Below are 26019 nucleotides of genomic sequence, written 5' to 3'. Positions count from 1 at the left end.
ATAGCAACTAGTATATCTAGCTAGTTGCTAGGTAGGTAGTGTTTTAGAAAGTGATGTCACTTAAAACTGGAAATTGTTGGGTACTTTGTTACAGTAGGTGACACTTTTTGATGTTTTGTACCTTTTCCTGTGCAGGAATATTGGATGTCATATGTGCAGGCTTACACACTAGTACACAGCCATGCAGCGTGAGGAGTGTAAGGTGCTGTTTAAAAGGTATTTCATCACAGATCAAACCAGTAGTAATAATAGCAATAGAGAATAGTCTGATACAGCTGTATGTCCATGTTTTTGTTGGCTTGGGGTTTTTTAACCCCTCTTAAAGTAATATAATTTTATTCGGTTAATGGTTAGGCATGGCTTGGTCATAAAATGGCTTCTTTTCAATGCATTTCATATGCATATAACCTGTTGAAACTCTCTTTTTTGTGTCAATACTTTCTGCTCCACCTCATTTCCCCCAGATCTTCCTAGAGTGTAGTCAAACAGCAAAATACATCTTAAATATGCAGAATTACATGGTTCCTCCAGAGATTTTACCTCTTTGATATCTGGGTTCATTACATGTATCATAGCATTTCTTCAGTGTTAGCCACCCAAATAGGTTATGTGCCTTTACAAAGCTAATTGCTGATTACTCTTCCAGCTATCATGGATAGCAAGGTAAGTTTGAAGTTTACCTTTGTTCCTTTCACAAATGAGTCAGAGCTTTACTGTAGGCTTCTTGAAAAGGTACCACATTGACTTCAGATGAAGTTTTAATACTGGTTTTTATTGTGCAGTGCAAAGATCACCTCAGGTTTTTTTCACAACACTTCTTCCGTGGGACCATTTTTAAACTGGGGTTACTAGCTTTATATATGACTTGAATAAAAACCACCGAGTGTATTTTTCTGCCACTACCCCTTTCTAATTGGTAATGTGTTTTACCAGGTTAAATAGTCCAAGCTCGATTTTCCTTGTTGGCTGAAGTTTCAAAGCGTGTTCACTGGATTACCCAGCTTTAGTAATCGGGGTCGGTTGTTTCAGTTGCCGTCAGCTTGTCTCGCTGTGCTGCTCTCAGACACGCTCCTGCGTGTCGGGGGTACCTGCGCTGCCCGTGGCTGCCTCCCTGGAGCGAAGGGCGCCGGCTCGGCGTGAGGGCAGGCCCGCCGTCGGAAATGAGATGGCGGCGAGGGCGGGGCCCGGGCCGGAAGGGAGTGGGGCCGGGCTGCGGGGCGCTGAGGAGCCGGTGGCGGAGCCCGCGCAGGGGCCGTGCAGGTCGGTGTGTCAGCGGCCGTGCGCTGGGGATGGGGCTCGCCGCTGCCGCCGGCCGCTGGGGACGTGACCAGTGTCCTTTGGCCGCCGGGTCGGGCAGCGTGGGGGGGGGCGGGGCCGCCCGGAGCCGGGCCGTGGGCTTCCCCTCAGGCCGGCCGGCGGCGGGGCCGTGAGGAGCCGGTCGGGCCGGCGGCTGCGGAGGCGGCCGGGGACCCGGCCAGGCGGAGCGGAGCGGAGCGGGGCTGGGGTGGGCGGGGCAGACACGAGGTGGGTTGGGGTCGGTGCGGCTGCGGCGGGCCCCAGGAGCTGGGGGGGGGCGGGGGGCGCGGACCCGCCCCTCACCCTAACGGCCGCCGCGCGCGCCGGCCCTCCCGCGCGCCCTTCCTGAGGGACGGTGGCTGAGCCCCTCGCCCCGCCCGGGACTGTGCCGGCTGAGCCCCTCGCCCCGCCCGGGACTGTGCCGGCTGAGCCCCTCGCCCCGCCCGGGACTGTGCCGGCTGAGCCCCTCGCCCCGCCCGGGACTGTGCCGGCTGAGCCCCTCGCCCCGCCCGGGACTCTGCCGGCTCCTCTGCGGCCGAGGGACACCGGGCCCTGGCCACTGCCTCTGGCGAGGCCTGAACCTGGGCCGCGAGCGAGCTCCGCCGACCCGGGGCTGGGTTGAAGGCTCGCTCCTGACCGGCCCGGGGCCGGGCTGAGGGCGCTGGGAGTTCCTCCGGCAAAGCGGTGTGTGCTACTCCTTGCTTATTTGAGAGATAAAGCCCAGGTTGGCCGGGCCGCACCGCTTTTGCTGTGGCTGATAGATACTTACTTTTCTTTCTGTTCTAAGTAGAGCGAACGCCGTATGTTTTCTCTGCTTATTATTATGCTACATGTAAATTCTTGAAACCTGTAGTGGTAACTCCTGTTATTCTTGCTAAGGAAAGCCAAAGGAGGCAAAGAAGAAATTTTAGACAGGCTATTCTAATAGCAACGGCTTCATTAGGTAAAAAAATGCTTTGGTGCAACCCCCTTCGGGTAAAACAAATACAGATTTAACTGGCCCCTTTTTGCACACACTTCATTCGTAATTTTGTTCGTTCAGACTTAAATTTTAAACTCTTAAACTTCAGCTGTTCATTTATTTAAAAATAATAAAATGAAGTTGTTTAGGAAGACGTCCTGAATCCCTTTTCTGAGCTCTTGAGTTTTCAGAAGGGATTGTTTTAACAGTCCGTTTTGAGGCCTGTCAGACACTGTTACTCAAGCTTTGGTGCAGCTTCTCTGTCAGTTACCCCTCCCTGTCACCACTTTTCTCTCAGCTCTATTTTTTGTTTGTGGTGGTGTTCTTTACCAGCCTTTAAATAAAGATATTTCTTGGTTTGGTTTGGTTTTTTTCTCCTATAACTTAACTAGAATTTTTACTTGCTGCTATGCAAAAAAAAATCATTCTGATACTCCATGTCTGGATAAAAACACTCAACTTTTTCCTCTCTGGTACCATCACTCAGAATTTTTACTAATAGTAGCTGTGAAAGTCTTTGTTTATTTCCTGTAGCCCAACCAAAGAATTAGAGCAAAAACTTAGAGAGTAAAAGCTAAGTAGTGCCTGTTTCTCTTTGCCTAATCTTACATTTCATTACATTTAAAGTTAGCTGTGCTCTATTTTTAATTACAAATGTAGAAGAGAGCCATTCTACTGAATACTACATTGTATTTCTTGCTGCAAACAGTTTGCATGCTCCCACTAGACTTGTTAAATTGGTGTTGCTTCCTAATGGCTCTTTAGTGTAAACCACATCCCTGTTGAAGTTAGTAAGCACCAGTCTTGTAAGACGTGTATTTATTTGTAAGTAGAGAAAGAGCTTTTGCATCTTGGTGTGTATGAGAATAGGAATCATTTCCTTTTTTAAGTAAGATGCTGTGTTGCAGCATTTGTGGCTTGCTACTGACAAAACTGAGGCCTTGCTTTGTGATGTTCTCCCTTGTATATTAGTTGAGTACACCAAAAGAGCAGAAAAACAGTCTTGAGCAAAATCTACTATAGAGAGAGGGGTGATGAATGCTGGACTTGACATGAGGTAGGAGCAGGAGCCACTTGAAGCTGAAGGGGGGCCTGACACTCCACGCTTGGGCAGTTCACTTCCTTATGTTTTGTGTTACCAAACCAGTGATTTGTCTAAGCCTACTCATTGTTTTTTTTCTGGAACTTATGTGATGTCACCCTTCTTCCTCTTTCCCCTGTATTGCTTTATCCTCTTTTATTATGGAGCACATATTTGTGTAGGAAAATGTTAGCATCTGACCTTTTTTTATGGAAGAATGCATAAAGCTGTTCCAAGCATGTGGCATGTTTATGTAGCTGACACAGAAAACCTACCACTTGAGGCTCAGATGAAACTCTGGCTTTTGCAGCTCTGGATCACTTTTGTAGCATTACAGTCTTAAAGATATACCCAGGTTTTAAATGAGCTAGTGTAACTCACTCATCCCCTTGCTTGATTCTCCTTGCACTTACCAGCAGCCCAGAACCACAACGTGGAGCAATTGTACTCTTCTGAGATCAAAACATCCAAGTTGAGCTCTGAGCAAGCACGTGGTGCTTCTCACTTATTGCACGAGAGGGAATGGAGGACTGTTTTGCATTATTAGTTTGTTGCTGTCTTACTTCCGTGGCTGATGAACTAATTTGATAACACCTAGATGATATTATTTTTATGCTGGAAAATCCCTATTTTGACCTTTTAGTAGATGCGATACTGTTCAGTATGGTGATGTAGATAGAAAATGGTTGTCTTTAGTCTGTGTGAAGTCTAAAAATAGCGGTAAGGAGGGGCTGGAGAACCTGGTTGCGTGAGAACAGAGGCTTTTTACACCTCTCTTTTCCTTTCAGAATCTCAAGAGCAAAGATCCATTTTGTGTCAAAACAAGCGATTTCCAGAGGATAACACCAATGACCGAACTGTCTGCGCATTTACCCCAGTTTCAGCATGGTCAGCTGTCAGAAAACTTCCCTGATAACCACCTCAGCAACACCGTATGTAACAAACAATCTTATCCCCTGCTAGCAGTTAAATTGGGATGAATGATGAGTGTGTATGGAAATACCATTCAGAACCCGAGGAATCTGTTAGTTGGGAGTGTCTGGACTGTTGTGGTGCTGAAAAAGATTCTGTAAATTATCAAATGTTCTAAACTTACATACATAAGATAAGACTTCCCTCAGTGCTGGAGTGACCAAGCCCTCAAGAGAAATATGAAAATAGGGTGGGACACTCCTGTGTCAAACCTTGTCCTTTAGAGGATTTAGTGAGCTCTCTTGATGTAGCTTGGCTGTGCTCTGCTCAACTCACAGGTTTCTCAGTCACAGAGTTAATTTTAGTCTAGGTAGAGCTCAAAGCCTGGGTTGTTTTGTTGCTATTGCTGGAGGACAGCTCCCATGCAGGAAGACCAGCACTGCCTTGTTTTACTTGTGAGTAGTTGCCAAGGTTCTCTCAGAGTTCTTGAGATTTTGGTGGGGGGAGATGGGGATACTCAAACCTTAAATTTTCACAGGATTGCTTTGAAAGACCTTAAGCACGTAATTGCTGCTAAGGCTGTGCTTACTGTACTGCATGTTTTTGGGTAGAACCGAGTTCAGATGGTGCTACTTGGGTGTGGTGCTCAGGCTTTCAGATTTGTCATGCTCAGTTCTTTGTTCCTGCTCTTGCTCTTGAATATCAGGTTTCCTTGTGACACAGAAGTGCTCTTGTGAGCTGGGACACTTGGAGCCATGTTTTTGGCAGTGGTTTGAGAGAATGTTTTGATCCCTGCTCTAACTCTTCTTTACAATCCAGTAGTTTGAGTAGAACTTTGAGAAATCTTTGTCTTTTATCTCAGATCAGCATTCTGCTGTATCAGTGAAAGTATTCAATATTGGAAAAGTTATTTTTAAGTAGTCAGTCTGACCTAAGACCTTATTGATTTCAGAAACTGTTTATAAAAATAGGAAAGTGGAAACTTTCCTATTGCATCCTTTATGCTTTTGCTTCAGAGGGAGGGAAAAAGATTTCTTTTTGTCTTGGACAGCTGAGAGATTGACTTTTATTAAACTCTTCTGCCAGATGAAAAAGGCAGAGCTCAGTGATAAGATGTGGGCCCACCATCCTTACAGATAACTTGGTGATGTGCCTTCTGAGCAGTGGGGGACAGATGGTTCTATTTACCTCTCATTAACAAACTGTCTGATTAATAACTATTACTTGTGCTTTTTCTTTCCATGTTTAAGTGTAACTCTAGGTGTGGTTTCAGTGCTTAGTTGTACGGCTTTCTCTGCCTCCCACACATCTGCTTTGTTGTTGTACATACCTACAACAAAACCTTTCTTAGCAGCTGCTTATCTAACTTTGGTGGCTAACAGTCAGCATGTGAAATCACGAAGCACTATAATTTGCCATCTCCTTTTCCAGTCACACACCCAAGAGTTCAGCTCAGTCTTCAATACCTGTCCCTACATAGTGACCTTTAAACATAAGTGGTGTATGTGAGAATGAGTGAAGTGTGTGCCCACTGTCAGGCAAGGCAGTCTGTTCCTGATGTATAAATCTGAAGTCAATATGGAGAAACTTCATGTCAAATATGCTAATTTTTTTATCTCTTGGTTCAGGGGCATTGCTCTGGGTTTGCTATTAACTATTTTCCTGATAGGAGGAAAAAAAATCCTATCATTTGCTTTTGATGTTACTTGTTCACCTGAAAGCGCGTAGTTCATAACTTGCGTTTGCTTACGGTGTCACAACAGGTGTTACTGACTTTTTAGCTTCAGAATTTTCACTTTTAACTATGTCTGAGGAAAGTGAAGAGTCTGTTCCTTTGCTTCCACTTCAGCAAGAGTCCCTGGCCTCTGCTCTGTTTAATGCTGATCAGGTAGGATACAAGTGCACTTTGTTCTTTTAAGCAGTGGGGCACACGCATGTCACATTTAGCTACACTTGAGTAGCCTGAAAGGACAACTTTTTTCCTAGTTTCAACAGCGAATGAGAGAATAATTCTTATAACTCTGTTGATGCTGATGTGATTTTCATGCTCTGTGTTAGTATGTAAAGTCATTTTATTATTGTATCTTTGTTTCTAACTAACAAAGGCAATAAAATGGCCCATATTGGTCCAGTTTCTTCTATTTTTCTCTTTGTTTCATTTTTGATGTTTTTTGGTAGTGATGTGCTGGTTAATCAGGCTTTTCCCTTGGCTGCTTTTGTATTTGCTTGGCAAAGCTGTAGGTTTTTGTTTTTACTTTGTATATTTCTGTGCCTAAGATAGGAGTAAGTGCTCCCTCATGTAGGACTGCTGTTACAGCAGAGAAAAGGCAACATATTCTGCAAGTGTGCAGAAACCTAAATACTAAGTCTGCATTACTTGTGCAGTGTTCCAAGGCTCTGGTTATTTCCAGTCTTGTGTTAGTTATGGTCATCTTAGGCAGCTTATTTAGACAGATAGACTGATTGCTGTTTTGTTGTAGACTGAGAGGAAGAAATGGGAGTATTTTGCTGTCCAAATTAAAAAGGTTACACTTGAGCTATAATCTGTACAGAAAAAAGCTCAATTGCAGCCATTATTTCAGATTAATTATACATGATCTCCGTATTTCAATTCACCCATATTCTTTCATTTCATAACAAAGAATATTTAGCCCAAGATCTTTTTCAGGACATACTTAAGTTAATGATACTAAATTCAAATTAAGGCTAAAACCTTAATTCTGAAAACCTGTTTGCCTGCTGCTTTAGTTGTTTAATCAAGATGATTTTAGGTGATTTTTTTTCCTTGCCTTATATTCAGTTTCCTTTCTAAAACATGAAGCATATTTTCTTAGAGGGCAATTCTTGAAACTCTGCTGAGCTTGATCCTGAGGATACTAAAGAAGTCATTAGGCAAAGCATTTGGTGTGTACAGTGACTTTGTCATGTTTTGGAAAAGTAAATTTTTCACAAGTTGTGGGAAGTTGTAAAGCTTCAACCAAGGTTTTAGCAGTGTCATTGTTTGCAGTTCAAAGTACAGGGACTTGTGCTCCTTAATCACTTAAGTGTTTTTGAAAACCCCACTGTGAGTACACACTTTAACATCTTAAGGGGGCTAGGAAAATTCTACATAAAGAATATCCAAAATTACTATTGATTTATGGAAAAACTGCACTGAGTTCACGAGGTGCAAGTCAGCAGTTATTTTTGGAAATGCTATGAAGAACAGGTAATGAGACTTGAACATTGCATGTGTAAGGAAAAAAATGCCTTCATATAAGAATACTTGAGCAGAAATTCATTAGGTTGTATTTTCAATACCCAATCTTATGTCTACAGCAGTTTTACTAAAACTAAGTGATGCTTCAAAGGTATTGCAAAAGGTATCTTCATCAGTTTATTGTGCCTTTTAATCTAAAGCTGCTTTAGTGCACTTATTGCCAACTGAACTGTTTGTAGATGAAGCAGTTCCAAAGAAATGAGACTCATGTTGTAAGGAATCAAAAATCTTTGTGTTACATCTCTTTTATCTTAAATCTCCTGAGTAAAGGGAATGGGAACAGTACAGCACTGGTTTGGGACATGGTAATACAGTAGAAAAAGAGAGTAGTCTGTATAATACAAACTGTTCAGTTGAGGGCTTGTTTAGAGTTACTGGTAAGCATATAATGAGTTACTCTCTTGTAGTCCAGAACAGATAAAACATAGCTCATGTCCTCTGTATGTGCATGCAACATATAAAAGGCTGAATGCTCCCTGCTGATGAGACTTCATGAAGAGAGGGCAAAAGGTTTGTGACACCAGGAGGAATGTAGGCCTGATCATTTCCTTGTAGGTGATGTTCCCAGATTGTATTTTTGCTTGTGATTAGTCTTAATTGCATTGGAAGTTTACCACTATCCTTGTTTCAGTGACACCCTTGGTGTTTCATGCAGCAGTATCAGGCTTTTTCATATATTGACAAGAGTGGTGGAATTTCTTCAGTGTCAGTGAGAGAATGTGGCAGTAGTATCCTTGGGAAAGGGGAGAAACAATCTGCACACTGAGCTCATCACACTAAAGCTTTGGGATCGAGTCTTGAGTTCTGTCACCACTTCCATCACTCTTCTTGCTAAAAATTTGGGAGCACAATACCTCACGAAGCTCCATTTTAATATACATTCTAGTTAGTGTACTGCAGTGGGAGTAACATGGAAAGGAAAGTAGTTTTCCTATGATTTTCATGGAGTTCAGTGTTGTAAATGTCTGTTTGGCCTTTTTTTTTTGCCTAGGACCAGATATAGTTAATTCTTGTCAAGCTATGAATAATCTATTGTCATATACCCTTGTATCAACTCTAATTTGGACCAAGACAGAAAGCTGTCTGTCTTTACAGAGCTTTTACAGTTCTGTTTAAAGGAAAGGTGATGTAGGCTGTTAGAATCAACCAGCCTACTTTCAGCTGCTCCTGCTTTTAATGTAAATACTTCCGAGTCACCCATCCTTTGATAACTATGTGATGCAATTAATTACCACTCTTTAAGGCGTGCTGTGGCAAATGTTCTTTACAGTAAATACTACCTTTACACCTTCCCCCTTTGAGATCGTCTTCAGCTTGGTGTACAAGACTGTGGTTGTGGATAGTTGCTGAGGAAACTTTATGTATTGCAGAATGACAACAGCGAAAGACGACGCCACGACAATAGTGAGCGCAGAAGAAACGACAATGCAGAGTCTGAGACCAACGGGCAGCCACAGAACAACACTCAGCAAGTGGTGGAACAAGACGAAGAAGAAGATGAGGAGCTGACACTGAAATATGGGGCAAAACATGTGATTATGTTGTTTGTACCTGTCACGCTTTGCATGGTGGTCGTTGTTGCAACCATCAAGTCTGTCAGCTTTTATACACGCAAGGATGGACAGCTGTATGTATCAAGTTCTTTCCCCTATCTTTTCAATGGACTCATAATTTTCTTTAATCTCCCTTTCTTCAGGAGTCTAATTCTAGCAGTGAACTCCCTCTTGCCTCCATTTTCCTCTCCACTAGCCCAAAGATAGTTTTGTTTTATTCCTTCTAGAACTCGGACTATATTTATGACACTACTGATATTTGTTGTCTCTCTGGTGACTAGTTGGAATAATATATCTTCGTTTTTACAGCTTGATAAAAATCCCAGTCTTCATTTTAATACTCTGTCTTGCCCTGTGGTATATATAAAACAAACTCAATCCTGAGCCAAAGCCATTTCAGCTGTAGTCTGCTAGAATGCAAAGATTTTGGAAAAGGAAAAAAACACCTACTCATTTAAATGAAGTAACAGAGATGCCAAGTTCTGGTTTACCTGTGCCATTTCATAAAGAAATTCAAAGGCACAAGGAAGATAATTTCATGAGGCTCACTTCTGCTGCAGTTACAGAAACTTTGGCAAAATATATTTGTGTTGCCCAAAACAAAGCAATTTCAGTGAAAGCTGATTTGAGAGTAGACAAAGGAAGAACACTGAGCCTGTCATAACCTGCAGCAACTCAGTCTAAATGTTCCACTGCTAAAGCACTTAGACAAAATGACTCAAAGTGTGTTTGGCTCTGAACACTTTCTGTAATATAAGCATGTCATAAAGTGTTTCAATAAAGCAAAGTTCTCTTGTGCTATCCAAGTTGTTTATCAAAGAACCCCGAGGTTTTATTTATGATGTTTTCTCACCTTGCCTCCCCTGCCCATAACACAGGGTGTTTTGTCCCCAAGTTGTGTTTCTTTAAGCACAAGTGAGATGAGCCATGTTGAAATCTCTAGGGGGGAGCTTGGGCTGTCAGTCCACTAGATGGTGTGTGTAGAAAGGTCTAGCTGCAGGGATAGCCTGGTGATTCATAGCATGAGTAGCTGTATGGAGCAATGTGGAGTTCTGCTTTGTGTTTGCTTTACAAAGTAAAAGAAATAGATGTGATTTAAGAATGTAGGAAAGGCGGGTTTTCTATGGAGACTTGTATTTAAATTGAAGTTTGCCTAATGTGTTTCTATGCCATCTTTAAAATGTTGCCTAAGTAGAAAATAGCCTGTAAGCTCTGGATTGAAAGACAACTGTCATTTCATTAGATGTGAGCCTTGCGTAGCAGAAACATCTGTACCTTCACATTCAGTGGCATTTCAGTTGGTTATTTGTTGTTGTAGCATCTACACACCTTTCACAGAAGAGACTGAGACAGTGGGACAGAGAGCCCTGAATTCCATTCTCAACGCAGCTATCATGATCAGCGTTATCATTGTCATGACCATACTCTTGGTTGTGCTTTACAAATACAGGTGCTACAAGGTAAGTGTAAATGTCTTTGACTTGAGTAATTGTGTTAGTTTTATTTATTAATTCTCCATTTTTGAGCTCCTCGGCTCAAGAGGGACAGGGAACTGCTGGAGCGAGGCCAGTGCAGGGACACCAAGATGATCAGGGGACTGGAGCATCTTCCTTATGAGGAAAGGCTGCGGGAACTGGGGCTGTTTAGTCTGGAGAAGAGGAGACTGAGGGAGGATCTCATTAATATTTATAAATGTCTAAATAGTGGATGTCAGGAGATTGACACATCACTTTTTTCTGTTGTATCAAGTGACAGGACAAGGGGTAATGAAAAGAAGCTGGAACACAAAAAGTTCCATTTAAACATAAGGAAAACTCCTTTGGTGCTGAGGTGAGGGAACCCTGGCCCAGGCTGCCCAGGGAGGATGTGGAGGCTCCTTCTCTGGAGATTTCCAAACCCACCTGGATGCATTCCTGTGTGACCTGGTCTAGGTGCACTGTCTTCTGCAGGGGAATTGGACTAGCAAATATGAAAAGTCAATCTGTTAAGAGTAGCAAGTTAAATGATGTGTTTTATTAGGTTGAAGGTTAAATTTGAACCTGTTTTGAAAGACATACAGTGTGAAGGAGGAGAACTGTTGAGAATTTTAAGAAATGCTTTCAGAAAGTTCAGTGTTAGACTAAATGTACTGAATTACTAACTGCAAGAACCAGATTCTCAATTTGCTGGAAAGACCTGATTGCCTCACAAAAATGAGTGATTACTTTAGTCTTTGTGTATATAGGCTTTATTTTTAAGCTAACTAATGCAAAATATCTTAAACTGTAACATCAGATGCCTTCTATTATGTATCTTTCAGAAGACAGATAACACAGTTTCTAAAGAGTTTCTGACTGCTTTGAACTAGTGTACATATGTAGCTAATTTAGCCACTGAGCATATCAATTCAAAGCAGAACTTCTTGAGTTTCTAGATTCTTTCTTCTGCCTGGTTATCTACTGTGTAACATTGGGTCTGGTTTTGTGTCTAAGATTCCGTGCTGGGAATTTGACAAGTGGATATTTCATTCTCAGTTTAGAGATTACCAAAGTTATAGGGCTTTTCCATCTTAATTTTTACTTTTTCACAACCATATACAAGATTGTTGTGTATTTTTGTCAGTGCAAAGTCTGAGCACGTGTCATTTCCAAGGTAAAAGCTATGCATGTCCCCTGTGAGTACAACCCTGAACTGTTGTTAAATTGTTGGGCATGTGTATCTGCTCTCATATGCAGATTAGGGATTATATATATAGGTGATTGATGGAGAAGATAGTCCTTTGATAGTTATTCTCTGGTGAACTGCTAGTGCTGGATTCTGAGAGATAAGCACTGAAGAAAATCTTCAGTGTCCCGGCATTTAATTCTATAACTGTATTGTGAAAATGATTTGGAATCAAGAGCAAGGTTTTTAATTGCACTGAAGTATTTTCCATCTGTGTCAATGCTGGATGCCTCTGCTGTGTTACAATGCCACTGGTATCAAAATGGCCTAAAAATATACACTGTTTACATTGTATGGAGCCTCTGTTGAAAGACAACAGAGCACTTAAAACTGAGATGCAATCATATGTATAGACTAAGTATGAATTTATCAGCAACCAAAGACAGAGAGACAGCTGAACATCTTGCTTTAATCAGAAGGGAAAATAACCTTAAAAGCATTTTGAAGTAGATATTAACTTCCAAATTAACAAACCTAAACCCAAACCTGTATTGTTATCTTTTTTTTTTCCCAGGTGATCCATGGCTGGCTTATCATTTCTTCTCTTTTGCTGCTTTTCTTTTTCTCATTCATCTACCTGGGGTAAGTGACCTAAAGCTTTAATATGCTGGTTTTCATATATCACTTGGTGTGTGAATTTATTTTGGAACCAGCCTTTGAATCTTCAGAAGGATGATGACAAGTAAGCTATTGCAGGAAATTCTTTGCTTATGTATAGAGTGATAGGGTGTGCACAGAAGAGAGAGATATTTATGGGTTTAGACTTCTTCATATGATGCTGTGTACAGAAGCTGTCCATCACATCACCAGAACACATGATTTTGCACAGGATAGCTTAGTCTACGAGCATATGTTGTGATAATTTTTCATAGCCACATGACTCAAGGGCAGGTGTTCACATCTTGGCTTTGGTGGTGGGCTGTGTGTGCAAAGGCTATTTGCATGGGTAGTGGCAGAAAAGATTCCTCTGAGAAGGATCTGCTCTCTCAACAAAATAGATTCAGTGGTTTTCTTTTCCAACCTGAAAGTATGCCTTTATCTAGGCATCAAAGTTGTGCATAGTACTAGGTATCCTCTAAAACAACCAGCCTGATCAGGGTTTGTAGCTGGAGTTATGCCATGGAGTTGTTACCCTGTATGTATATATATAGATATATTTAATATATTTATATTTGTACCACTGGTGACAGATACATGTCTCTTTGAAGAAGCTTGTTTAATTTGCTCTAAAGGGGGAGAAAATGGTGGTCCTTTAGTCACTGTTTTTTGCCAAAAGTGATGTGTGGTGACTTTTTTTAGTCATTGTTTTCTCTAACTGTAATAACAACTTTTCAAATACAAGGCACAAGTGTAGTGTAGGCTGGGTGGAGACAAGCTGCCAGGTTCACTTCCTTTGGGTTTGAGCTGGAGCTAGCACTCTCCCATGATTGTGTGTGAGCAGAAGGACTGAAGGCTTTCCTGACACTCTGCTTTCTTTTACCTGCCCCTGCTGCCTCAAAGAAGTGATGGCTTGCTTTTGCAGAGGTCCAGTGAGTGAGGAGGAAGTCTGTGGCTTGATTTCGTGTGATGGCAGTAAGGGCCATCCTGTTTACACTGTGCATCTCAAAGGCCAACTAACAAGTACAGAACAGAAATTTCCTGGAGAAAGGTATCATACAGGTTGTAAGGCTCATGGTATCTTGGTGAGTTGATAGCAGCAGAATCTGGAAAAAGCTATCACAGCCACTTCTTCTTTGGATTAGTGGAAATCACTTGTGACTTAGTGACAATGTATTTGTCTATTTTGGTTTTTCTTACCAAGGGTCTTAATTAGGTTGTAATATTTGGTCTGACAAAGTGACATGGTTCATCCAAAAAGAAAGCTTTTTACTTCAGTGTTTGTGGCAAAGAATGAAATCGAATAACCATGTGTACCTTACTTTGAAGTTAGCAAAGGGTTTCCATTCCACAGGTGGTAGGTAAGCAGAGAGATGTTTCCATGCCTTTTAAGATCCATATAAAGCAAACACTGATAAAATTATCCCCTTTGTGAACAAGAGTAAAGTAGTAAATGTCTGGATGTGTTCCTGCACAACCTGGAGGGGAACCTGCGTTAGCAGGGGGGTTGGACTGGATGATCTCTAGAGGTCCCTTCCAACCCCTACCATTCTGTGATTTGTGCCAATACATTGAATATGAAAACAAATGTAAGAAAAGACTGAGATGCTCTTTCAAGGTCCCTTCCAACCCTTAAGACTGTGGTTCTGTGATCTGTAACTTGGTTCCATTGTTTGAGCAAATGCAGTTCATATTATTTTCCTTATTTGTGTTTTTCAGGGAGGTTTTTAAGACTTATAATGTTGCCATGGACTATATAACAGTGGCACTCATGATCTGGAACTTTGGTGTTGTGGGAATGATTTGTATCCATTGGAAGGGTCCCCTTCGGCTCCAGCAGGCGTATCTCATCATGATCAGCGCTCTCATGGCCTTGGTGTTCATTAAGTACCTTCCTGAATGGACTGCATGGCTTATCCTGGCTGTCATTTCAGTCTATGGTAAGAGCTTTTGGCTTTTCAGTTCCCCAAGAATGCTTGGAAACTATTATATGTTCAGAATTTCAAAGCTTCTCGTTTGGATATAGTCCTACATGGGTATAGAGCTGCCCAACCTGCAAATTACTCAGGTTTGTGGACATAGAAACAACACCCTGCTCCGTGCCTAATTAGATCATGAGAAGGAAGCAATGAAAGATTAAAGGCAATTTTCATTGTTCAAAGACAGTTTGCATTTAGAAGGATTTAGTTGTGAAATCAGTTTCCTTGATTTAACTTTTCTAAGTGAGAATCCATTTGAATCTCGGCATATTACGCTTTTACAACAACTGAGGTACCTGGGTGTAGTTCTTTCGTAGAGCTTTAGAGGGCGCCGGACACCTCTGGTAAGAAGATCACTGTTTATCCCAAATACTGATTTCATTCCCAGGCAAGACTAAAATCTAGTTACTTAGACAGAAATAAAACATTACAGCTACGTGTGGCCACAAAGATGTGCTCGTATGTTTTTTTCAAAGCATCAGAGTGTGATGGATGTGTACTCTGAAAGTCACTGGTAATGATAAAGACTGAGTTTCTGTCCAGTTGTAGATGTGAAGGGGTTAATAAGATTTTATTAGCTCTGGTAGGTCAGTGTACTCCTTAGGTGCGCTCTTCCTTCAGAGGGAGGAAGAATTTTCCTCCCTTGTATACTCATGGATCATAAGGCACATTAAGCAAATCTTCCCAGTCTCCCCTCACGCTTCAACCCTTTGTATGACTAGAACAAATCTGAGTATATCAAGTACTCAGCCTTTATTCAGGGATTGCAAAATGAAATGACTCTTCAGTTCACGTTCCAAGGCCATAAGGGAGCTGTTTTGCACAAAGGAGAGGTAAGTTTCAAAGCCTGTGACCCCATGCTAAGAATTCTTTACCTGAGCAGGACCAGCAGTGGTGCTAGGGCACATAGCTCTGGTGCAGCAGGCCTGTTCTGTGCAACATGCAGCTGCTGCTGTGTAAGGTGGTACGTTTGGTGTCAGATCTTTTCAAATGGATTGAAAGACATACACGGAGTGGACCATGAGCCAGCAATGTGTCCTTGTGGCCAGGAAGGCCAGTGGCATCCTGGGGTGTATTAGAAGGGATGTGAGCAGTAGGTTTTTGAGAGATGTTCTCCTCCCTCTCTACTCTTCCCTTGTGAGGCCTCATCTGGAATATTGTGTCCAGTTCTGGGCCCCTCAGTTCCAGAAGGACAGGGAGCTGTTGGAGAGAGCTCAGCACAGGGCTACAAAGATGATGGAGTGGAGCATCTCCCTTCTGATGAAAGGCTGAGGGAGCTGGGGCTCTGCAGCTTGGAGAAGACTGAGGGATGACCTCATGAATGTTTGCAAATCCATAAAGGGTGGGTGTGAGGAGGATGGAGCCAGGCTGTGCTCAGTGATGGCCAATGACAGGACAAGGGGCAATGGGTACAATCTGGAACAGAAGAGGTTCCAAAGAAACACAAGGGAAAACTTCTTCAGTGTTGAGGTGAGGGAGCACTGGCAGGGGCTGCCCAGATGGGCTGTGGAGTCTCTTTCTCTGGAGACATTCAAACCCACCTCCATGAGTTCCTGTGTGCCCTACTCTAGGTGATCCTGCTCTGGCAGGGGGCTTGCAATGGATGATCTTTTGAGGTCCCTTCCAGCCCTTAAGATTCTTTGGTTCTGTAACTGCAAAAGGTAATAGTGAGATTAATGTGTACATGTTACAGCTTTCTCAATACACAAGACAAGGGAAAATTAGTTCAGGTTGTTTGTGGAGTTGCAAATTGTATTAGCAAACCATCAACATTCAGGTAAGAAAGCAAATGGAGCCTCTAATAGGTCATTTTTTCTCAATGCTCTGTGTTGCTCTGCATGAGTCATGTGTACAGTCATCCCAGTTTGTAAATTATTGCTTTTCAGTTCATTTTCACTTGTTCACTCAGTTTCATATACCGTGAACAAGAATTGAGGGAAACAACAAAAAGCTGCTATTTTCTTATGATAAATGTGTTTTGAACACCTCAAATCTATGCAAACGACATTTTCCAGCATTGCTTAGTATACCTGTGTGGTTTTCCTTTTCACGTGTGCATTCACTGTTTTCCCCCCATTAACTGGGAATAAATTGACAGACATGCCTACTTCATAGAAATTCTGTAAGCCTCACTTAGCTCTTGTCTTAAAAATTGTTTTAGCATTAAACTTGGGTTAAGAAGAGCTTTGATAGTGGCAATTTGGTATTTCCAAGAAGTTAGTAGGATGGTAGCTTTCATGAATTGTTTGATTTCAACTTGTAAGTCAGCATATAGACACCTTTTCAGTTGCATAATATCTGAGGTGAGGAGCACCCCATTTAAAAAAATTGTGTGCATATTGCAGTAATATGAGAAACAGCTCATGTAACTGAGAATGTTCAAAAGAGCCAATGGCTCCTTCAGAGGTCTGTGTTCAGGGGAGCATTTTATCTTGTAACCAGTCTTTGCAAGTGTTGCAGAAAAACCTTCTTAGAAATGTCCAGAAATATGTGTATGATATAAGATCTGTTCACTGTTCCTTTCAGATTTGGTTGCTGTCCTGTGTCCTAAGGGTCCTCTTCGTATGCTAGTTGAAACAGCTCAAGAGAGAAATGAAACTCTCTTCCCAGCACTTATTTACTCCTGTAAGTACACTTCCCTAAATACTTCAAACTTAGAATCACCACTCAGATGAAGTGATTTTTCTTGTCTATGCTTTAACATGATGCTTGTCAGCTGGAATTCATAGTCTGTGCACTTGAGTCTCGGTTTTCCTTTCACTGTTGACCCAAAAATGTGGAACATTTTCTGGCTAAAATCTTTTAAGATAAGAAGGAGCATATTTTGATACAAAATACAAACAGGAGAGGTGATAAGACACCTTGTTTTGGCCAAAGTAGTATGTCATTAGTGGGTGAATTCAGCCTATTCTAAGGGAGTACTTGTTTCAGAAAATATTTGTTAGCTTTCAGTGGTTAAATAACTTGTGTGTTAATTGGAGGGAAGGAGAGAAATTACCAGGAAGATGATAATTTACAGAACTATAACTGAATTTGCTCAATGCAAATTGCTGTTATAACCTGCAAATGCATTAGTACACAGTTTCACAGTTCTGTGTTGCCATAGAATCACAGAATGGTAGGGGTTGGAATGGAACTTCAGAGATCATCCAGTCCAACCTCCCTGCCAGAGCAGGTCCCACCTAGATCAGGCCACACAGAAACATGTCCAGGTGAGTTTTGAAGCCCTCCAGAGAAGGAGCCTCCACACCCTCCCTGGGCAGCCTGCGCCAGGGCTCCCTCACCTCAGCACTGAAATAGTTTCTTCTTATGTTTAAATGGAACTTCATATGTTCCATCTTCTTTCCATTACCCCTTGTCCTGCCTGGTGCAGGAAAGGCCTGTGTTTGGAAGGAGGAAGAGTACTGTAGACTATACTTCAGAGACAAGTTCACAGTGGAGAAAGGCGAGGAGAGTTCTTTATCTGTCACTCTTGCTGTGTTTAACTGATACTACTCATAGCTGCCTGTTGTTTGGTTTTGTGGGAGGAGAGATGAGAAGCCACAAACTCGATTTAAAATACGCCATTAAAGTGTGACAGCGTTTCATTACCTTCAGACTGGAGAATCCTTTGTGATGGTAGGGGCAGAGAGCTATTAACTTTGTTACAGATGCTGCCTCTGAATTGAGGTACCTGGGAGTCTTAATAGACCTTTTTACTTGCAGATAAAAGCAGGGATTAATGGGAGAAAGTAAAGAAATCATTGATTCAGGTTTTCAGAGTGGGCCTCATCTATAGCAGTTATTTCTCTGGCAACAGCTGTCGCCAATTTTTTCCCATCATCTAGTAAGGATAAAACCATTATTCCCCAAAATGTGTAAATGCATGTTGTAGCTGGTGCTGGCTGTGTTCCAGATACTCCTGTGCTTTAATGGAAGGAGAAGTGCCTGTTGCGAAAGATAGTTGTATCAAAAGTAAAGAAGAAAAAGAATGGATTGATGCCAACACTATCTCAGAATTTCATACCTCTGAAGATATGATTAACTATGCTGGTTTGTTTGTGTTTGGGCTCTTTTGAATAGCAACAATGGTATGGCTAGTGAACATGGCTGAGGAAGATCCAGAAGCCCAAAGGAAAGCTTCCAAAAACTCCACTTATGATAAACAAGGTGAGTTTTATTTTGACAGGCATTTTTATTTGATGTTTTAATTGAATAAATGTTTATGGATACTTGTTTTTTAAGCATCCTGCTTGCTGTAGAAGAATGAAAGCCTGGAGGCCTTATTAGGAGCAATGAATCTGTCATGACTTCAGAAATTGCTTACTTATTGTGCAGTTCATGTTCTCACATTAATTTTTGTGGGATCCAGGATGTTGGTGGTGAAACGACTCTCAATAGACAACTATTGATTGAGCTCAACTGCTTGTCAAGTTGGTGTGATACAGTGTAATGCTAACTCATTTATATTTGTATTAAACAACGTGTCTAACCCTCTTGGCTATGCAGTTGGTGTTTAACGACATGGGGCTGGTTTGTTCATGTGTATTAAAGCAGAGCAGAGCTTCTGAATTGAACATGCTTGAAGGGGTGTATATGTATGTAACTTGCCATAGTTTTGAACTTCACTGGAAAATTAAGCTGTCAATATTGACTACAAAGGTGACTGAAATCCTAGATGAGAGTTTATATGTTAAACTTTGATGATTAAATCAGCTCACCACACAGCTTCACACTCTGTTGCGTAAAAGTATTCCTGAATGCAAGGACTTGAGTGCAACCTGTAGGTGCTGTGACCACAGAGTTCACATTGACTCCTGAATGTTTAAATAAGTGTTAAAATCCTAAATGAGAATGTCTTGATATGGTCTGTGTCAGTGTCACTACATATTACAGAATACCTCTTCTTTTTTCCCCCCATCTTTCTGTGATCTTGCACGTGGAGAGAATGTTGTGTTTTAGAAGGCATATTTTTGAAGGAGATCTTAAATGCCTTTCTTCCTTTGAGGTTCAGCAAACCAGACTGGGACTGAAGATGCTGAAGCGGATGATGGTGGCTTTAGCCGGGAATGGCAGCAACAAAGGGACAACAGAATAGGACCCATTGAGTCAACACCTGAATCGCGTGCTGCTGTTCAGGCTCTGCCCAGTAACTCCCAAACAAGTGAAGACCCCGAAGAACGTGAGTACATGCAGCACTGTGTCTGAAAGAGTTGGTAACTCTGAAGCTAGTTAGTCTTAGTCATCCTGACTGTGTGGATACAATGTGCTGTGAGCTCATAGCAGGCTGACGAGCAGGCTAATATCTGCTCTTGCTCGTGATCAATACTGACACTCCCCGTAGAAACAGATGGAGTTGCTTTTTGGTAGCTTTTAGTTTTGCTGCAGGAGTGAGTAGTATTGGCCAAATTGATCTTCAGTTTGATGCACAGACTCAAAACTTGAGCAGCATAAGCTGCTTTCAGACCATTAAACCATCAGTTGCATTAGCTTCTGTCTTTTTTCATGCAGTGTTCTGCTGTATATCATCTCTTTCAGATATTAGGCCCCATAAATACAGTTGTTAACATTTTTAGCCTCAAGATTAAATTACTGTAATCCATTCTGTAGAAAGCAAGCTTTAAAACCCAACTGAAGACTGAAAAGTATGCAGAATGCCATGGGCTTGCTTATTTTTCTCCAGCACGTTGCTGAGGTGCAGTATCTTTGGATAACATGTGACATGAATACACAGATTTAACACACTCATGATTTCTAGTTGGAGTTTAAGCTGCTATTAGACTTTCAAAGCTCTAAATAAGTTGGAATATGCCTGTCTAATAAACTGCTCTCCCCATGTGATGTATTTAACAGGGACAGTGATTTCCTCTGACTCTCAGGTGCTCCTCTTTAAAAATACCAAGGCTTCTACTTTAAGGACAATTTTAGAATTTACTGTGTCCCCAGAATTACAGATTCAGAGTGTGTTGCAAATTCAGTTCTAGACCTTAGGAAAACAGAGCTTTTGTCTGGCCAATATGGAGAATAATTTTCTCCCTCCTGTATTCCTACAGCAAATAAGTAATGTCAGATTTGCTGCCATGCAGTCAGACTTGTCAGCTGGCATTAGCTGACTGGAAGTCTGAAGCAGCTTATTAGAGATTGGGAGAGTTAGCTTGTGTGGAAGGAGTTATCTAGCAGTTGCTGTTGCTTATCATTCTGTTTTGCTGAGAGCAAGCATCCAAGCTTTGTTTCAGCAGTTAAAGCGTGTTTTAGTGTTTAGGAGCTTTTTGTGAATGCACTGTTCTACACCAGGTATTGGAGACCTGCTGAGAGAGAGTAGAGTTGCCTTTTTTCTTCTTGCCTCTTTATTTTTCTATTCTTTTTTCCTTGATCAACCCAGTAATTGCACTTCTGTTTTGAGGCACTGGGTTCCTCTTAGGGCTGGGCTGTGATCAGGTGACAACATAAGCAATAGGCCAAATGAAAACAGCTGGTGGCCTGATGTTGGCCTCGGTGACTTAATATCTTGGATTAAAAGCTCAGAAGATGAACTGGAGTTCAGGAGATCTTCATTATTTTGTTTACAGAAATAAAATGGAGTACTGTGCTCCCAGAGTTGTTGCTAAGGTGGTAATTACTGTTTAAAAGAGTAACACATTAACTCATGAGTTTTCCTAAACCTCCTGTCTTGGACTAAATCTGTTAGCTTTTTGCCCCTGTGATATGCTCTGTAATTACACACAAGGGCTTTTTAGACCTACCTTAGTAAGAGTTCTGTAGGAAACTGAGGAGGACAGTGGAATAGTTTGTTGGGGTTTCTAACTAGCAAATAAAATGTCACCTGTGAGGGACTTCTTTGTTTTCTCCCTTTCTTGGCTGGCTTAAAGGAATTGTACTTGAATGTTCTGTTGAACACACCCAGCAAAACGACAAACAGTAGACACCCCTCCAACAAGTGTAGTTACAAATATCTGAGCTTGTATATGTTGTATTTGTATGTACAGGAGATTGGGAGTATAGAAAAATTCCAATTGCAGGATGAATTGAGTGGTTTAATGTTCTCAAGCCATCTTGTTTCAGCAGAGTTTTTCTTCATCACTTGATTCGGGAGCGTTTTGAAAAGAAAATGTTCTTATTAGCAAATCTTGTTGCTACTTAATGCAAATCTATGTTATGCTCTGACATTTGCTGATGATGTAATATTAGTAGACTGTCTAATGCTTTATTATTACCATATATTCACTTCTGCAGGAGGAGTAAAACTAGGTTTAGGAGACTTCATTTTCTACAGCGTCCTTGTTGGCAAAGCCTCTGCAACAGCAAGTGGGGACTGGAATACAACTTTAGCATGTTTTGTAGCCATATTAATTGTGAGTATCATGTAATATTATAATATGGATAGTTTCTGTTATTCATTAGGGACTGAGTTAACAACTACTACATTTCTTTCTTCAGAATTCATTTATTTGGTGGCCAGAATGAAAACTGCTGAGAGCTTTAGCTGTGGTATGAATTAGCTGGACATTTGTTACTTCAGCCTTTATTTGGGGAAGGCACAAACTGTATCTTGTATTTCTGTGGGATTAATGTTTATATAGATCATCTTTTGATGCTCAGAGTTCCCTAATTTCTCCCTGTGTTCTTTGTTTTTTCTTCCCCTTAGGGTCTGTGCCTTACGCTTCTGCTTCTTGCCATCTTTAAGAAGGCCTTACCAGCTCTTCCAATCTCCATAACCTTTGGGCTAGTTTTTTACTTTGCTACAGATAACTTGGTGCAACCCTTTATGGACCAGCTTGCATTCCATCAGTTTTACATCTAGCACACTTTGATGCTGGTACTCTCTGGATATTTGTAGCAAATCTGGGAGGAGGAAAAGTATTTTTCCATTAGTTCTCAAGTGAGAATACTCAAGATTCCAAGCCTGAATAATTACAGCTTCCTCTGATGGTGTTTTGATGGGGTTTGGTTTTTTTTCTTGAGACAACTGCTACACTGAGCACCCCATGAGTTTTCCTGTGTGAAAGTGGTTTCTTCCTGATGGCCGGTCTAAACCAGGTGCTATTATATCAGACGTAATTTGATACACATATCTCTGGTAAGGGCCACCTGTGTGCAAGTTGCTAATGCTTCCACCAGCAATGTGATCTCCTACCACAGGTTGATTGTTTTCAGAGCATTAAGGGTGCTCAGGACTTTCTTGATGTTAACAGAAGCAGCAGACAAACCACATAGAAATTGTCCATGTAAACCGCTTGAAGAGAGAGGACCCAGTTCAGACTCCTTCAGCAGAGATGTTTTTTGACAGCAGAGTCCTTACTCTGCTTTGTGTAACAACAAAGGACTTTGTAGCAACTCGACAAAGGGAGAAAGCACTGTCACTCTAAGAGTGCTCCACCACTTCATAGAGCCTCTGTGCCCGAGTGTGCTTGGTTTAAGGAATTTTAAAGCTTTTTTTTTTGCCCCTCCCCCCCACTGGAACTAGAACCTCTTCTCAGTTTTAATACTTTGTGCCCTCAAGCATGGAGTGCACCTTCTGTACACCTGCTCCAGCTTATGTAGCTACTTTGACTTGGACTGAATTATTTGGCATTAGGGGATCATAAGGTCCTAATTTGGATCTTAGATTCTAAAAGGTTAATAAACTACATAGAAATTCCAGGACTTACTCGTCGTGCTCTTGCAAATCATTTTGCTAGAACACCATTTCAAACCCTGTGTTTGAGAATAGTCACTAACAGCATGGACTGGTATATACTTCTTCTATTGAAAGTAGACATTTGCAGCAATCCCAGGTGGAGTTTAGCTTGCCAGAGCTAGAGGTCATAGTGCTATTAGTAGCACTTTTAATGCATCACTGAAATTTTTGCTCTTCAGAAATGTGATTTACGGTTCTGTTGACCTGAAGTATTGGTCACTCAACTGTCCAGCACCTCAGGTTGGGCAGGGATGGGTTTTTTTGTGCAGTATCTTGATTGGTGAGGATACTGAAGTTAGGTGAGATGTTATTTCTTTTTACCAAGGAGCAAAATTTGTGGCCCTCTCCACTTCAGTCACCTCTCTCACGAGGAACCGAAGACTGAAGAAATGAAAAACAACTCAAAGTGACTGAAAAGGAGATACAAGCTTTTGAACTTTGTGTGACAAGAAAGAATTGATTCAAACCTTACAACTGCTGGACTCCATCTTCTCCTTCATTTGAAAGAACTCTTTTATGAATGGTTGCTTGGAAATGGGACTTGTGTGAGACGAAGTTGGTTTTGCCATCGGCTTTTGAGGGAAGCATGGGGAGTGACACCATTGATGGGCATTTCTTTTTACTTGCATCTTGATACTGGAGTCCTTGCCAAGTAGAACAACTATCAAAATCCTGACACAAGCTCTTTTTACCTTTTTTCTGGGGCTTTGTTTCAGTGCCTTTAGATTGAAAGGACTGAAACATCACAGATGCTCACCAACCGTTGCCCAAATAAGGGAGGAAAGGCTGTGATGTATTAACCTGCTTTCAAACCAAGAAAGGCTTACTTTGTCCTTGGAAATGTCTCTCTTCCAGTATGACTTGCTAACTCTGGTGTTAGCATTTACATGTTCATAAAATACATTGTCCTGTCTCCTCTAAAGAACTTTTATTCATCTCATTTGTGTGCTGGTTCGTTGTGGACAGCATTAATAAACTAACAGTATCAACATTGCCTACATTGACTTTTCAAGTCAAACTTGCTTGCGTTGTCTAACTTAAATCACTGTTCTGTATCTTGCTGCAATGCAGCTTGACTTAAAACAAGTTTGTGGTTTGCTGGTTTTACACAGCTTTGAGTTGTTTTTATACTATTGTAACTTGTCCCTTGCCCCAGCATTTTATTGTGTGTTTTATTGGGCATCCTAACGGTTGTTTCATTGTGTAGAACAAGTTTGCTAAGAGTTGGTGTCTCTTTGCCTATCTGAACTGACTCTCGGTGAAGAGTTGTTGCTTAAATGCAGCAGATATCTTTATTGTTTGTTTTTTGGCTTAAATATGCACCATAGGAGCACCAGCTCCGAGAAGAGTTGCTTTAGAATCAATAGAAATGCATAAAAGCCTTTCCACATACTTGAATGGGTGTTAGCTGTACAACCTAAGGAAGAGCTCAGAATCTTCAAACACTAGATTGCCAGTCTTCCGCTCCCCAGAGCTGCTTCTGCCATCCTGGAGCTTTAATTTCTGAGCTAGTGCAGAACTGCAGTGGCAAAGACTGTAAAATTTGTATTCACAGAAGCTAGTCAGGTTTGTGTATTTGAATCTCAAAGTAAATTCAGAAGGGAAATTGCTTTTCCAGCCCAGGCCAATATGTGTTCAAGTACACTGCTTATTACCAAGTCTTACGTACGCCTTCAGAAGCCAGATGACATTTGCTAGATGTCCAAGTCATGGTAATTTATGTTCCAAGTGAGATCTTGCAACTAAAGATCTCCTCAGCACTTGGGTCCACGAGGTTCAGTTGAAAACAGTCTTTGTTTGCATTGGTTTGTTACTACATAAGCGTGGAGGTCGTGTCAGTTTTCCCTCCTTTGTCTTAACACAGGAATCTGAGATCGTGAACCATGTCAGCTTGGTTAGCTTAGTGGAACTTAAAGACTTCTGAAATGAAATGGAGCCTGCATTTTTGAGACAGTTTCCATCATTATTATTAAATTAGTATGTTAATGACAGCACATTAGACTGTAGCTCTGAAAGAACTTTTGTGTAACCCTAGTAGCTAGATTCATCTCTTTTGTGCCCAAGCAGACTGTCTGGTAACTGCTGTGTGACTGTTTCAGTATTCATACTGATACAGCTTTCTCTCCCCTTTCAGCTAACAGCAATGATTAGCCTCCCTCTTTGGCTGAGCCTCAAAGAAATAAATGAGAAAACATAACACCAAGTTACAGGTTTGTTTAAAAAAGCAACCACTTCAATTTGTCTTTTTTTTTCTTTTCTGTTGGGGAATTTAACCTGGAGCCAAAAGGAGAGATTCCTGGAAGGTGGTCTTATAGCTAAGGAGTATGATACTATCATATCTATTTATGGCTGTTGTGGTGGCACTCAAATTCAGACATCATCTGTACGAGGTGAGTCTTGAAGGTATGCATGTGATAGTCCAACAGTCGTTCTGACTGGGTAGATGATTTCTTTGAACTAAGTCACCAAGGGCTGTCCTCCACTAAAAATGGCTGATTTCCTCAATGTACAAAGCAGACCCCGACTATTTCAGGCATAGGAGACTGGTGCTTCATGGAGTTGTAGATATATCTGTACCTGTAGGGATATATAATAGGTACTCTGGGCCCTGAGATGACAACTGTTCTGCCTTTAGTGCAGTCAAGAAGTAAATATGCAGAAGTACGTTTTGGGTGGATGGTACTGGATGACAAAACTCAAAATGCTTTCTGTTTAAAAAAAAATGGTAATGATGCTGTTGAAATGAGCTGAAATAGACTGTGGAACATGTCTGCACTGTGATTGCATCTCAGTGGCAACTCGGTCATTGGGAACGCAGGAACAGGAGCTAGAATGGAATCCTTTTACACTCAAAGCATTTGCTGGTTTCTTTTTTTTACAGACACTGGTTTGTACATAATCTGAATCGAATGTGAATGTTTTTTAAACACCTTTCCAGTTCTTGATAAGATATGTTTTTGATAGATTATTGCAGATTTTCCTGTATTTGTCTAACTATTAAAATAAAAGTTGCATGTGGTGA

The 26019-nt window shown here is 41.3% G+C and overlaps 1 protein-coding gene across 5 annotated transcripts; it reads left to right on the top strand.

The window, feature by feature from the left end:
- The first annotated feature begins 1195 nt into the window (after positions 1 to 1195).
- On the top strand, positions 1196 to 26019 carry PSEN1 (presenilin 1). 5 transcript variants are annotated; one of them, XM_061998203.1, is made up of 12 exons: positions 1196 to 1260; positions 4127 to 4270; positions 6100 to 6138; positions 8880 to 9136; positions 10381 to 10522; positions 12280 to 12347; positions 14082 to 14302; positions 16868 to 16966; positions 18404 to 18490; positions 19329 to 19502; positions 21554 to 21672; positions 21966 to 26019. In XM_061998203.1, the coding sequence occupies exons 2-12, from the start codon at positions 4187 to 4189 to the stop codon at positions 22119 to 22121; spliced, it is 1446 nt and encodes a 481-aa protein (XP_061854187.1). In that variant the 5' UTR covers positions 1196 to 1260; positions 4127 to 4186; the 3' UTR covers positions 22122 to 26019. The 5 variants fall into 5 exon arrangements, with proteins under 5 accessions (XP_061854187.1, XP_010198536.1, XP_061854186.1 ...); XM_010200234.2 differs by lacking the exon at positions 1196 to 1260 and adding an exon at positions 1929 to 1980 and having other exon boundaries at positions 19335 to 19502; XM_061998202.1 differs by lacking the exon at positions 1196 to 1260 and adding an exon at positions 1932 to 1980.

This window comes from Colius striatus, chromosome 6 (assembly GCF_028858725.1).
Source record: "Colius striatus isolate bColStr4 chromosome 6, bColStr4.1.hap1, whole genome shotgun sequence".
Classification (NCBI taxonomy): Eukaryota; Metazoa; Chordata; class Aves; order Coliiformes; family Coliidae; genus Colius; species Colius striatus.
This window is presented reverse-complemented; position numbering and strand designations above follow the sequence as displayed.

Bases quoted from the DNA above. Each gene is read 5' to 3' on its own strand.
- PSEN1 (XM_061998203.1), top strand. From the start codon at position 4,187: ATGACCGAACTGTCTGCGCATTTACCCCAGTTTCAGCATGGTCAGCTG. The intron at 4,271-6,099 runs GTATGTAACAAA...CTTCCACTTCAG, and splicing joins ATAACCACCTCAGCAACACC to CAAGAGTCCCTGGCCTCTGC. The intron at 18,491-19,328 runs GTGAGTTTTATT...TCTTCCTTTGAG, and splicing joins CTCCACTTATGATAAACAAG to GTTCAGCAAACCAGACTGGG.